Source organism: Dermacentor silvarum, chromosome 3 (assembly GCF_013339745.2).
Source record: "Dermacentor silvarum isolate Dsil-2018 chromosome 3, BIME_Dsil_1.4, whole genome shotgun sequence".
NCBI classification, from domain to species: domain Eukaryota; kingdom Metazoa; phylum Arthropoda; class Arachnida; order Ixodida; family Ixodidae; genus Dermacentor; species Dermacentor silvarum.
Genome location: NC_051156.1, coordinates 211,128,036 through 211,142,094, shown reverse-complemented (window position 1 = coordinate 211,142,094; position 14,059 = coordinate 211,128,036). Strand labels below are relative to the sequence as shown.

Below are 14,059 nucleotides of genomic sequence, written 5' to 3'. Positions count from 1 at the left end.
TATTTGTGTTAGCTTTTCGGGATGCATTTGCACTTGCAAATGCACTTGCATCTCAAAAGAAAAATTTTGTACAGAAGCTGCTATGTATCTGCACTATCTGAAACCAGCCTGCTTACGTGGTCCAAAATTTTGTTGCAGCTAGCCTTTAACCTTTTACCTAACGTCTCAATTGTACCATTTTCCCTGAGAACGAGCTGAGGTCATTTATACCATAACAATGATTGCTCATTAACAAAGACAGCATGTGACTATTAATTCCAGTTACATTGGGAATCGTATCCACATTCAATAACTATTACAGACACTTCCAGTTTTTACATCCGATGCCTCATTAAAGCGCCGGGCAAGAGCAGTGCAGTAAAAGCAAGTGCTGTTCGCAAGTTGCATGCAGCTTGTTCTTGGTTTACAAACACGTAATTGAAAGCCTTTGTAGTTATCAAACACTCAACACTGAAACTACACACCTGTGGTGAATAGCATGGGCCATTCCATGCATTCGTGGAGACCTGGGAACGACAGCTGCAAAGAGAAAAATGAATGTAAGCTTTCAAGCTTATGTACCAGAAGGGCACAGAAGGTTCTTAAAGGGACACTAAAGAGAAACCGGAAGTTGAGCTTTATTGGTAGATTATCCTTTCACGATCACAGTAACACCATTCTTACTGCGAACAGAGGTTTAATAAGCGAGAAAATAGCGAAGAACTGAAGGATTGGTGCTGACGCCCCTTTGAATTTCCCGCGCTACACGTTCGTGACGTCGGAGATCGCAAATGCAGCCCAGTCGTGATTGGTCGAGAGTGATTTATCGCTGTTAATAAAAACTCAAAATGAAATACACCTTAAACGTAGATAAACAGCATTTGCCAACTTTTTTAAACTGTTTGAAGCGAGGAAGTACAAGTTTAGCGCAAAATTAATTAAATAAGACGAAAAAATGGCATGGTGCTACATGCAGTTGTGATAGTTTCATTTTTTGATCCATGCATCATCGGGCGCACCTGTTTCGCTCTACAGTGTTGCAGTGGTTGGTTGCATGTTGCGTGGCTCGAAAAAATGTTGACTTCTTGGGAAACAACCAGAAAAATGCCTCGTGTGTGTAGTTAATGTTAAGGGCTGTATAAAGGGCGCAAGGCGCTTCCTCAAGGGCAGCGGCAGTGTTGACCCGACTGTGTCCTTTCATGTGGTGCCGCGCGATGAGCTCCAGCGTTCGAAATGGCTCAGTGCACTGCTGATGATAAAACGGCAAAAGAGCCAGAGAAACCGATGGTGTGCTCTCGGCATTTCTTGCCCTCAGATTATGTATATAATCCTGCCCTCGGAAAGTATCTTGGCGTGCCTTAGAGGCCAGTCCTTTCTCGAGCAGCTGTTCCCTCAATGTCACCTTCATCAAATCCCCCCTATTGGTGCCCCTGCAGCAGCAAACCGGCGGCTTGGTGAGTGCTGAGTGTCATTAAAAAAAGAAAAAAAAAAAAAAAAAACCATACCGAGTACGCGCACAACTTTTTACGCTTGTTCTGTCGGGAACATTGTCGCCTGGCGGACCGGATGCCTTGCCTTCTGTAGACGAAAATGAGGCTTCGCTTTCCGGCGGCGCGGCCGGTTGCTCACACCCATCGTACGCGGAAACACCTACCGTGCAAGCACGGAGGATCATTTCGTGTTCCGTTTCACTGAAGTCGCTCAAATGCAGTCCTGCTTCCCTGGCGAGCTCTTTGTTGCAAGGTTCAGCGTCAGCAACGGTATCCATTGCGGCCACAGAGCAACTTAGCAAAAGTCGCAGCGAACGCAAACGCAGCGGCCATGCAGCCTATGATGAAGCAAGCGCCTCGGCCGTTTACGCAAGCGGTGACGTATTATGGCGCCCTCTGATTCGCTGAGAGCAATGAAATCCGTGATGACACTGTTTCAGCGCCGATTCTGGGTGAGAGAAATTGAGGAAGAGATATTTGGTCTTTGTTTAAGAATTTCTCCGCTAATAACTCATATTTTTGCACCCAACAAAACCTGCATGCATTCCTTAAGGTCCCTCTTTTATTCCAGCTGCCTGAAGGTCCCTCTTTTAGTACAGCTGAACTTCCTGTTTCTCTTTAGTGTCACTTTAAAGGGGCCCTGAAACACTTTTTGAACATACGTCTATAAAGAAAATGTTGCCTTTTGGTAAAAGAGGCTCTTGTGACATGTGAGCCAAATATTGCACTGCATGCAGCAGGGAAATTACAATCTCTGCATGGGCTCGGGCTTACTCGAAAGCCCGGGCCACGGGCCAGGCCGGGTAGGGCAGTTTTTTCACAGGCTCGGGCCCGGCTCGGGTTTTTTTACGAGGGCCCGGGCCGGGCTCGGACTTTCTGGTGGTGTGCATGTAATGTGCAGCGAGTTATCCTCGTGTGTCTCAACTCTGAAAAATGTCTTTTTCGGTCTCGGGTAGGGTTCAGGCCGGTTTCGAGCCGGGCTCTGGCCGGGCTCGGGCCTAAGGTAAAGGGGTGGCGGGCCGGGCCGGGCCGGGCGGGTAACATAGATAAGTTCCGGGTCCGGGTCTCGCCATAAAACTTTTGGTCGGGCTCGGGCGGGCAGCCCAACGTAAAAACGGGCCTGGGCTCAAAAAATCGGCCCGTGCAGTGCTCTATGTCAGAAGCAGTGAAAAATCTCTTGCTCCCGCAATGTTGTCATGCAGCGTCATCCCAAGCAATGGACCCACAACTACTATTGGCTAATTTCGTGATCCTGAGAACATTCTAATACAATTATTGCTCATTTGAGTTAAATAAATGAAAAATATGATCATCATCAACCTATATTTATATCCACTGCAGGACCAAATGCCTCTCTCTCCCTGCGATATCCAATTACCCCTGTCTTGCGCTAGCTGATTCCAACTTGTGATTGCGAATTTCCTAACTTCATCACCCCACCTAGTTTTCTGTCGTCCTCGACTGTGTTTCCCTTCTCTTGGTCTTTGCACTATGCAAGTGAGCTCCATGCACCACGCACGACTGCAAAATTTGGCTGAGATGTTCAGAGCACCACATGCTATCAGCGGACTGTGTTTTTTCACCAAGCGTGAAAGGTGGTAAAGGAACCTTTCAAAGATGCTCAAGGGACTCCAAACACCCTAGTATTGACTACTAGAGCCATTTCCCCATTTCGAAGTAAATCTATCCTTCCTTGGCATCAAGTACGTCATTCTCTAGGTTGCACAGACCACCAAGTCAGCAAAAAGTCAAAACGAATAGTAAAAGTAGGAAGAAATTTAAATGCTTACCCCTATAATTTATCATTAAGAAGATTTGCTGAAGAGGAATTCACTAAGAGTAAAGCTATAGGGCTCTGCTCGTTTGAATCAACGTTTGCGCATCGAACATAACAGGAAAGAAAAGGCGAACTTTGCAGGCTTGTTAAAACATAATTTTGCCTTTTTATTTAGTGGCAATGACCTGAATGATTGGTAAATACATTTAGCAACTCTGTCAGACTCACTCACTACAACAGAATACAGGAACGGCAACACATGCAGAAAGACCTGCACTTTGTGGCACTTGTCTTGCAACTTATACCAGCAACCAACTGCTCCTGTCAATCATTATGAACCTGAATGAATAGAGTAAATCTCAGCTGTTAGTAAATAAATACGGTAGACTGGACTAGACTCCCATTCTTTCTCTGCAAAATACTAACATTATTAAACCTGTTATCGTCATCAGCCTTAATACATAGTCGGTAATGACAAGTTTCCCTGCCGGGAATCTCCATTAAACCCTGTACTGGATCCACCAAATCTATCTTATACCTAAAGATTTCATAATCTTTAACTACATTTCCATTTCCTAGCCACCCATTCTGTTTCAGAAAGGGATAAGCGGTTATCTGTTCTACACAATGCATGACATGCCCACCTTCACTTCTTCCGTCTTACTTCAAAGAGGATAACAGGTACCCATGTTTACTATCTAATCCATACTTCCATCTTCATGTCTCTTAATGTTATGCCTATAATTTTCCATTCCAACTATTGTTGTGTTGTCCCTAGTTTTCTCTGAAGTTTCTTTGATAACCTCCAAGTTATGGCTATGTGTGTTTGCACTGGCCTGAATGCCCTGATCATATAACTTTCTCTTCGTGGATAATGGCAAGGTGCTGTTCATGACTAAGGGCCGCCTGCTAGTGCTTTGCTGATGTGTTTTAACCTATTTCTACTAGTTAGAAGATTTTCTTTATATGATCTGGATCACCGAGTTCCAGACCAAACAACACTTGGTTGGCACTGTAATGATTTACCGTAAGAATGCCCATCTATGCAACCAACACAAAGCAACAGGACTTACGTTGAGTGGCAGGCTCATCCACAAAGCACGAATCTCCCTGCTGGTCAGGGGATACAAATGGCGGCGACCGACTTGGCGAAAGTGGTGAGCAGTTGGCCAATTCCAGCCCAGGCTCTGTGGCAAGGCGTCTCCGCAAGCCACCATCGTTCCTGCGAGTCAAGGCCACCTTCTCAGCCTCTGCTGCATTGTATCCGTGATTGTCACAGACTCACAGTGCCTATGCACAACGGTGAATTATTGCCAATGAGTACTATTCCTCTTTGCAAAGTGTACTAGTCATCAGCTTCCCCACAGACTAATGCATGCATGAGGTAATAAGAGGCCAAAAAGCCTATTACCTGAAGGTACAGTTATACTATACATATTTAACAAAGTCTACAGGACCTGAGAACTCCTTCATTGAATGTGAGAGTGCTGCATTTAATTGATTGTTAAGTCCCAAAGCATTTGAGGCACGTGTCTGCTCCTGGCAGCAGCCATGGGGCTGCCATTATCGTACTGTAGTCTCTTGCAATAGCTATGAAATGCTGTAATGGAGGGTGTCACATTCTTTTTGACCACTTGGGGTTCTACCCATGCACAATCAATTTCGCGCTCCACCCTCATCAAAATGCAACCACATTGGCAGGCAGTCGAACACTACCTCGTGGTCGGGTAACACCACGGCGGGTAATTCAAGACAAGGGAAACTCACGGCAGTGTGGGGGGTTGCCGCAACGCTACATTGTTGTTGTCTGATCCCAGGTCGAGTCTGTTCTCGAGGTGCGCCTCATGAGAACGGCTCTTGGTCAGGGGCGGCAGGGCATCGGGCAGGGCTGCAAGGCTCCCACTGGGGCTGCCGCCAGCACCTGCTCTCCTCCGAGACGCAGGGGGCGTTGTTGGAGGCCGTAGGGCACCTCCATAAGGGGCCAAGTGCGTGCCACCAAAAGAGGAGCATAGTTCCTCAGAGGGCACTGATGTGTGTATGCGTCGGGGCAGCTGAGACACACCGGCCCGATCCCACGAGTCCCAGTGCAGGTCGGTGTCAGCACTTGGTGTCACGCCCTGAAGTTGCCGTTCTATGTAACAAGAGTGAGGGCATTGTCACCAGCGTAAGCCTACTGAACTCCACTACAGGAAGAAAATGTCTCAACACAATGCTCTGTTGACCTCAACTGCGTCCCTCTTCCGTTGACATATGAACTGTTATACTAAGAGCCAGACGAGGGCTTTTAGTCAGTTTGAACATTCTGCTTTCAGAAGTAACACACACTTGAGTTGTATGTTAAGGAAGTGACACTGAGACATGCAAAATTGGTTTGATTTATGTGGTGCGTAGTGTTCAATATGCATGCTTTTAAGGGTATATTAATGTGATTAGCATTTTTAGAATACTTAACGCACTTTTAGGGTGATTGACTATCTATCTATCTACAGTCAAACCCACTTATAATGGTACCCGGTTTAAACAATATATCGGTTATAACAATGAGAAGCTGCTGCACTGTCAACTTTTGTTTGTTTTCTATGGGGAAATAACCCGCATACTAGAATGCCCCCATGCCGCATTATCGGTTATAACGATGAAGTCTGGCTACTGGGTGTCCGTGCCGAAAGGGAATGCAATGCGAACTCCTTGAAAAGAAAAAAGAAAAAAAAATTTGAGCACTTGCACGCCGCCGGGCGCTGTTTTCCACCCTTCTCCGCATCGCCAGCCTGGCGCGCCTCTGTCCCGTTTCCCTTCCACCCCTCCGAACACGAATGGTTTATCGCCGCGCATAGCACCGCTGGCACCGTGTTGGCCGCTTGCCTTCATGACTGCATAGTCACCGTCCATGATCGCGTCGATAGCGGCCACGATTTCGTTCGCAGCGGTTGTGATGAACAGTAGTTTTGTTTTGACTCGGTACGCGCGTCGGCTACGTGCCTTCATAACTGAATAGTCGCCATGATCTATGATCGCGTCGACAGCGACCGCAGTTTTGTCCACAGTTGCAGTAAACTGTAGTTTCCTTTTGACTCAGTGCGTGCGTTGGCCGTGCGCCTTCAGAACCGCAAGGTCACCGTCCATGATCGCGTCGACAGCGGCGCGGTTGCTGAAAACAGTTTCGTTTTTACTCAGTGCTTAGCTGTCGAGGATGAACAGCAACGTCTAAATTGTGATTGGCGGCGACCTGGCGACAGAGGCGAAAAAATAATCGGCATATGCGCACGGTAGTGAAAAGCATGTCTCAGATGAAGACGTGCGCTACGGCCGCGCTGTAACAGAAGTCGCGAAACCTTCGCCACTGCGAGTGCTAATCAGTCACGAGATGAAGAGAATTGCAGATTCCGCATTGCTTTTGTGCAAAATAGAAACAGGATTCTGATGATTTATGCAGTAAATAAAAGCGTGTTGGCGTAGAAAGCAATTGTTTATTATTTACTTGATACCCTCGATAGTTTGACATTCGGTTAATTCGAACATTTTTTCGGTTTCGTGAAATCTGAATTAACAAGGTTTTACTTTATCAAGTGCCATCCTTGAACGCCGACAGCTGCGACTTATTACACGTGACCAGAGCGTGCAGGAAGCAGAGTCACAGTTATACAAGTCAACACAATCAGCGGCCAGATGGAGGAAGGTGGTGGGGAGGGGCACTGGCCTCCTCGCCATTGTAGTTTTCTCACAACAGTTCTGCCATTTCCCTATTTTGGTTTTTTCATGCAACCCAGTTATAACAATTATCGGTTATAACAATGGAGTTTTCGTGGCACTCGAATATTGTTATAAGTGGGTTCGACTTTATATCTGCCTATCTATCTATGTCTCTAACCGTTTTCCCTCCAACCTGGGTCACTGGGTAGTCCATTGACAAATCGGTAGCACATCGTGCTGCTGTGTTGAGAGAACAGGGTTCAAAACCAACCATCGAACCAACTTGGGTTACCGGATATACAGCACTGTGGACCTATGTGCTGCTCTTCAAGTAGCCTCTGTGATGCCAACATGGGCCACAGGGGATGCAGCACTGGGCCATGTGGCATTGGGCATGTAGAGCTCTTCAATGAACCTCTTTGATGCCAAGGTGGGAGCGCTGAGTATGCGCCACTCAGTCTGTGCTGCTCTTCAAAGAGAGTAAAGTACGTAATGCTCCGCTAGATAGCGCAGAGTGTGCAGTAAGAAGCGAGAGAGAGAGAGGAGCCCGGACGCATACATGTTCCGCCGATGGCAATACAGTGTGTTGCTACATTGTTTCAATGCTAATGGCATTAACGTTGACATTCATTGCAATATGCATCCGCTGGATTTTTTTATAATGTTGAATTCAAAGGAGAGTTAAATTAAGCTCATGAGGAAATAATGGATTCAACTGTAGCAACAAAGCAATACAGCTTACATGACCAAGAACAGCCAGAGAAAGGAAAGTTGATCAAATACAACCTATTAAAATATGTCCCTCTAACAAAGAATGCTTTCAAATACATTTTGGAAAGCAGACAACTACGAACAATTATTATGCTGTTCTTCAGGGCCCAAAACGTGTTTAAAAGCTCGTCACTAGATTTAGGTGCACATATGTGATAATGTTGAGGTCTTGTAGAATGAAGCACAAGTAGACTTTGTACACCTGTTCACACAGTGAAGTATGGCTTCCTCTCACCATGATGTTACATTCTATAATGCAAACCAGCCGCTGTTCAAGCAGCAATCTAATCCTACAGAGTTCTAATTACTATGAATAGACAATACTGCATACGAATACTAGTAGGAAGTGTTCAATCTAATCCTACAGCGTTCTAATTACTATGAATAGACAATACTGCATACGAATACTAGTAGGAAGTGTTCAACTTACCAGTGTAGGTCTTGAGGTTGCGCATGGCAATGAGGAATCGCCGCTTCTCTTCTTCCCGAGCACTGACATCATTGAGGTAGCCTTTGATCTCTTGCTCAGGCTTCTCAAGCATGTCATCGAATGTTGTGAACTTGTTGGACAGCCCCTTCATAACACATAAAGAGAATGAAGCTTAAAACAAACACACACTTTCAAGTAGTCAAGTAAAACGCTAAATATGTCCCTGATCCCAAGCTGAGCATGCATAAGGTGCATGAGGTGGTCAGTCTCAGCAGCAGCAATGCTTCATGATAGAAAGATTTCACCATCTTTGGCACCATGATGACAGTAGTCGTGGGCACTTTTACACTATACTTGGGTTTCAGGCAACTTTGAAAGGAAGACTGAGGACCACAGCACTGTGAATTGCTCCAGTGAACTTTACGGGCAAGTTGGGGTGTGCAACTGCTAAACCTCACTCCGATTGTAAAATTTTTCTATTTTCACCTCTCTGCCTTTTGATCTTGAGAGGTAAGCAGGTTTATCATGGCATAAATAAAACACACTTCTTACTATAGTTTCACTTCAGCATGCTAAGGGGGATGCTATAACTACAGGTATACTTTGCGGCAGCAGCATTGTGGAACTAATAGTGAAATAAGTCTACTGTCGCATAAACTGCAACCCCTGCTTCTCACTGTGCATGGGTATGTGAATGTGAGGATGCACGCACAAAGGGGCACAATATGTGCAACTTGCTTGACAGACAACAATAATCCACTGTCAGAACAGAAGGCTATAATATCTACACTGCTCCAGTTTCCAAGCCTATATGATAGTCTCCGGGAATGTTGTATCCTACCCCTGGATATTGTGCATGCTGTACATTCTTTGTGCTTTTTTTTTCTTTCTGTTCCTCTCCTATTATTCGGCCACTAAATGGAATGTAGCCAACAAGAGTTAATTCTGGCTAAACTACCAGCTTTTCTAAACGTCCTTTTTCTCTCTCCTTGCATAAACTGAGATAATGGCCAGTTGAGAAAAGGCTATAAGGCATCTCTGCATTTCCACATTCATCAACGTGAGTAACACTACACACAGGCAGTAATTTTTTCCATACTAGGTAGTGCATCTCCATTGCACCTTACAGCCTAGGACTAAGTGCAAATCACAATGGAAGAATGAATCACAAGACAACCATGGGTCATGAATTTTTCTAGCAATATTGTTGCCCCACATGCAGTGGTATTCTCCCCCCCCCCCCCCCATCTACTTTTTTCCTTGAGTTTCTTTCAGCCGAGAGTATCTTGTGCAGTGAATAGGCAGCATCCAGACAGACAAGTGTATTGTGAAGCATTTTTTTTTCCACACATTGCCACTCTAAACATTCAGTTTGCATTGTAGGATGGTTTGCAGGTTCTTTGTTTCAAACGTTTCTTATTGATCCAGGAAGCGTAATGCATGCACGAATATTCATATATTCCTGGCAAAAAATTTAATATCGCATTATTTGTGTGAATGATTTTCAGTTTCAGTTTCTAGGCACCGTGTTGGACAGTGACGCCACTGTCTAGGAAGCTTGTTTACGTGGGCCCACAAAGCTGTGACGCATGCACTGCTACATCGTCTGCGCTCACACACACGTTCTGTACCAGCGCAGGCAAACAAAACCAGGCCGAAAGTTGTCACAGCTAGCTGCAGCAGCTCCCATTCCGGCAGTCTGCGTCTGATGCGGCTCACTGCACTCTAGAGTCGAGGCTCTCTAGGCTTGCCCGGTGCTGTGGGTCACTGCTCCTTGTACGTCACTCTGATGTGGTATGATGTCACTAAAACTTTCGTTACGCATCCAACAGAGTGACGTCGGTGTCAATCGTGCTAGCGATGGGTCTGGATCGCGAAAACGAGAATTTAGGCGCGCTCTAGAATCTAATTAAAATACATTTTAAACGTTTGCTGTGTCCAACACTTGATGTTGAGTGTCCTTGCATACGGAGGAAGCCTACAGCAGGCTTTATATAGCCTCAAAATTTGGTGTCTCAACCCCTTCAATGCAAGATGTCATAGAAACGCTTACACATTGATAGCTCAGAAACTTGTGGTCTAATCCCTTTCAGATGCCAATGAATTCAGTTGACTGAAAATTTACTTTGACCACATTTATTGCATATTAAGAATCAGAAAAAGCATACAGCTGCAGAATAGATCAAGAATTTTCAATTCTTTAGTGAGTTTTGTGAAGTTTACAGATCACGGACTCCAGGAAAACCTCACTACAGGAACATACATACGAGAACATCAACTATTTCATGTCTAGCAGGCTTGAAAAGCACCCATCCAGGCACTTGAAAATTATGCCTGATGCGACGCACTGTGAAAAACAATGAAAGGAGTACACCCACTACATACGACGACAAAAGTCCCACCGAGCAAGTACACACAACTGTCTACCTTCCCACTCGTTTTACTAAAACATTTTCAACCTGTTATTCAAACTTGCAACACGATTCCAATCAGAACAGGTTCAAGATGTATGCGACACATTTGAAGTATGATTATGAAAGTATCATTACTTTTATCAAAGCTATTGCTGTTGACGCACTTTTTTGGCGTACACAATTGTGTAAATAGCGTCTTAAAGGGTTAAGAGCAGCAGAAACCATGGCTAATGTTCAACAAGGCAAGCGTTATTAAAAAAAGAAAAAAAAAAGATCCAGCTCTTACAAGCTGTGTTTGTGTATAAGTGCCATAAAAAAGCTTGGTTGTCTATGAAATAAAGAAACGAATGCAAGTTCTTATTTTTGTTTTTTAAGGCATGAGAAGAAAACAACAGTGATCGTAGGGCCAGAAATTCTGATTCAGATGAAGTATTAAATATTGCTGCCCCTAAAATATAAGCAGGCTAAAAAACATGCAGAGAGTCGAGACAATAAATTGATGGTGACGACGCTGACAAGTAAACGACACAAGGTTTTAGGATACATTCATGACGACAATGCCGGGCAATACAAGAACACTGCATGATTCGATATGTTTTCCAAGCATTCGAAAAACACATACCTGAATAGAGTTGGGCGTAAGACCAACAACCTTGAGCCACAGAACCAGTTTCGGGTAGTTCTTGAGTTCCGAAGCATTTTCACATTCACTGCACTTCCGTTTTGCCAGTACTTGGCGGCTGAATAGCTTGATGAGTTTTGTCTGGAAAACAGAGATGACAGAAATCAGGAACTGTGTAAATAATGACTGCAAACACTGCCATCAAACATGTACTGACTTGATGTTTTTGATTAGTCATTAAGTTTAGACCTCTTAAAACAACATAAAAGATGCGAGAAGCATCAGAGGTGCCTGGGTAATTTACTGTTATGCTTGTTTCTACGAACTAGCTTCAGTTTTGGTAAACAAGCCCATTCATCATAATACACTGGCTCACTGCGTTCTTGCAAGTGCCACAAGTCAGAAGAAACACATGCAGCTCTCTTGTTTACTTTCTTTATGAGCAACAGCATCACAATTAGACATAGAGCTGCTCAAAGTCAGCAAATTTGGCTATGTGTCATGACATCCCAATAACATCAATGACAGCAGGTCTGGCATTTCTAGACTAACTTTAATATCAAATTAAAGTAACTTATAATTGTTTCAAAGAGTTCATACTTGCTCAGTTTCTACAACTTTGGATATGTGTGTCAGTACTCTTTTACAAAGATGCTGAAGCACGACTTTGGCCTCACGAATGATGCATCATATAGATATATTTTCCAAGCATAAACTGTGATATGCAGCAAGTGGATACTTTCCCTTCAGTGTGCAATGCATTGCTCACAACTTGGCATTCCAGCAGTCATGCCCCAGCGACAGGTGATGTAAATTATAGTGCTTTATTTCTTAACATGACGCACTTGTAACAAATCTGACGGGAAGGTTTCACAGTAGCCAAGATTTCAAGGCAGCCACTCAGCATTCAAGACAATACAACTGTTGTACTATTACTTTATTTTATAGGGAAGATGCTTTGATTTAATAAAAACTGTGAAACTGATGTGGTGGTTAACTAAATTACAATAAACTCGCGAAAGGCACTGTTGTTTAACTCGGGAAAGGCACTGTTGTTTAACATAATTGAAAAAGAGTTGCTAGCATTCTGCAGCAACATGAGTGACAGCACAATATGACTATACGCTTCGTGTAGCTTTATCAGAGTGCCCGCGGCACTCTGCCACTGCGATACACACACGCAACACCATCCACAATACCTACGTCGAGTTATCACCCGATAAATACGCTGTTCCCAAGTGCTTTCCAGGCGCTTGCAATGAGTTAGATTCTGCAGCGCATGTTCCGAAAGCCCGAGAGAATACCCAGTAACTTACGCACTTGAATCCCAGTACAGAAACAGTCAACTAACATGCTTAGAGTACAAAGCGCCAAGCTACAGGCCCTTCTCCCACACACCTTTGAAACTACTTGTGTTCGTGCCGAACATTATGTGTCTGTTTTATGAATAAGGCGTACATGGTTCAGAAATATCAGGCTGGATAGTTAACTATAGCATGTTAGCGTTGGCAGCGATGCACTTTTGGTGCACAAATGATCGTGCTGATTCTCCCGATGACGAATATTTGGAATGACAACGTCTCGTGATGGTATCGAAGGCTACGCCACGAACAGCACAGAGTGACGAAACGAACCCGAACATGACTAATCTTGAGCAGAGCCGGTAAAAACAGCACACACAGACAAGACGAGCGAAAACACGCCCGGCGTACTGCTTGCAACAAAAAAGAAACAAAACGGGTGACACACTTATCCCACAGCGAGAAAACAATGCGTCCCAGATTCTTCGGCGTTTAAAATAAAAAACAGATGTTGCCACTCTCAGTCGCAGATTAACTCGCATGAGAAAACTGCATCGAACTTCATTGCAGGGGTGTTCTGCGAGCGTGTTTTCCGGCTTTTTTTGCTGGCTGTCTCACAGTCAATGGAAACTTGGGTGTCCACAGAGCAGCCGGCTGATATCTTTCCGGCCGACGCCTGGGAATCCGGAAAGAGAAATAAAAAGAAAAGCACCACAGTTGTACTTACTTCGAGAGCTCGTATTTCATGTTGCGTTAATTCTGCGCTGGTCTCACACCGTGTTCGAAGACCTTCGAGATGCTCGGAATTAATATCAATCATCGCTTGTGCTGTGGCGCAGACTTCAATGGCACTTTTTACTTTGTTCTCTGCCTCGGCGTCGGCCATGGCGACTTGGCTGCTACTTGTAAGTGGTTTGCGCTACTGGACGACCACACATCATGACAGCATGTTGGGCCCGGTGGTAAGACAGCTTTGTAACCATCACTTAGTTCTCCCATCGTCACCCACTCCACTATACCATGCCCGCCATTACCAAAGCACTCTGGCTAGCGAGAATGCACGAGATGCGGCGTTGCTGAGGTTTGATTGGCGAATGACGTCATCGAAACCGAAACCAAATTGTCGACTTCGACAACAAACCCTGCAAGCGGCTTTTCGCAGAATCATTGCACATTCACTCTAGCGTATAAGCTCTAGCCCATAGAGTTTCATATTACTATATTTTTTATTTAGAAACTCTATGCTCTAGCCCTTCGGCGGAAGCGTTTTGCAGTGTATGTTACAATGGTATTTGTAACGCCGCGCTATAGAATCACGTCTGACCCCTTCGCTGCGAATAGTCATCCCTACGCTATATTTCAGTAACATTATGGGCGTGAGGGTTGTAAACAAACACCCCACTTGCGTTCTTTGCTTCTACTGAAGTTTTGTTTGTTATTCTTTTTTTTTCGGTCAGTTAATTATTGCTCAACAAGACTAATTTCTGTCAAATGTTTACTTTTTACGCTTTGACTTTGACGCAGAGACTGCACAGTTCGCGATGATCGAGCTACGTTGACGCCGTTCGCAAGCGTAGATGGCCCG

The 14,059-nt window shown here is 44.6% G+C and overlaps 1 protein-coding gene across 1 annotated transcript in view; it reads right to left on the bottom strand.

Annotated features, from left to right (window-relative positions):
- The window catches only part of LOC119446609 (kinase suppressor of Ras 2), a 41,187-nt gene extending 27,651 nt beyond the window's left edge, over positions 1-13,536 (bottom strand). The window contains exons 1-6 of the mRNA XM_037711084.2: positions 13,202-13,536; positions 11,174-11,314; positions 8,138-8,282; positions 5,014-5,377; positions 4,320-4,468; positions 465-519 (exon numbers count right to left, since the gene is read on the bottom strand). Coding sequence (XP_037567012.1) covers positions 465-519; positions 4,320-4,468; positions 5,014-5,377; positions 8,138-8,282; positions 11,174-11,314; positions 13,202-13,360 — 1,013 coding nt within the window. The 5' untranslated portion in view covers positions 13,361-13,536. The remainder of the gene's footprint in view (positions 1-464; positions 520-4,319; positions 4,469-5,013; positions 5,378-8,137; positions 8,283-11,173; positions 11,315-13,201) is intronic.
- Positions 13,537-14,059: the final 523 nt, after the last annotated feature.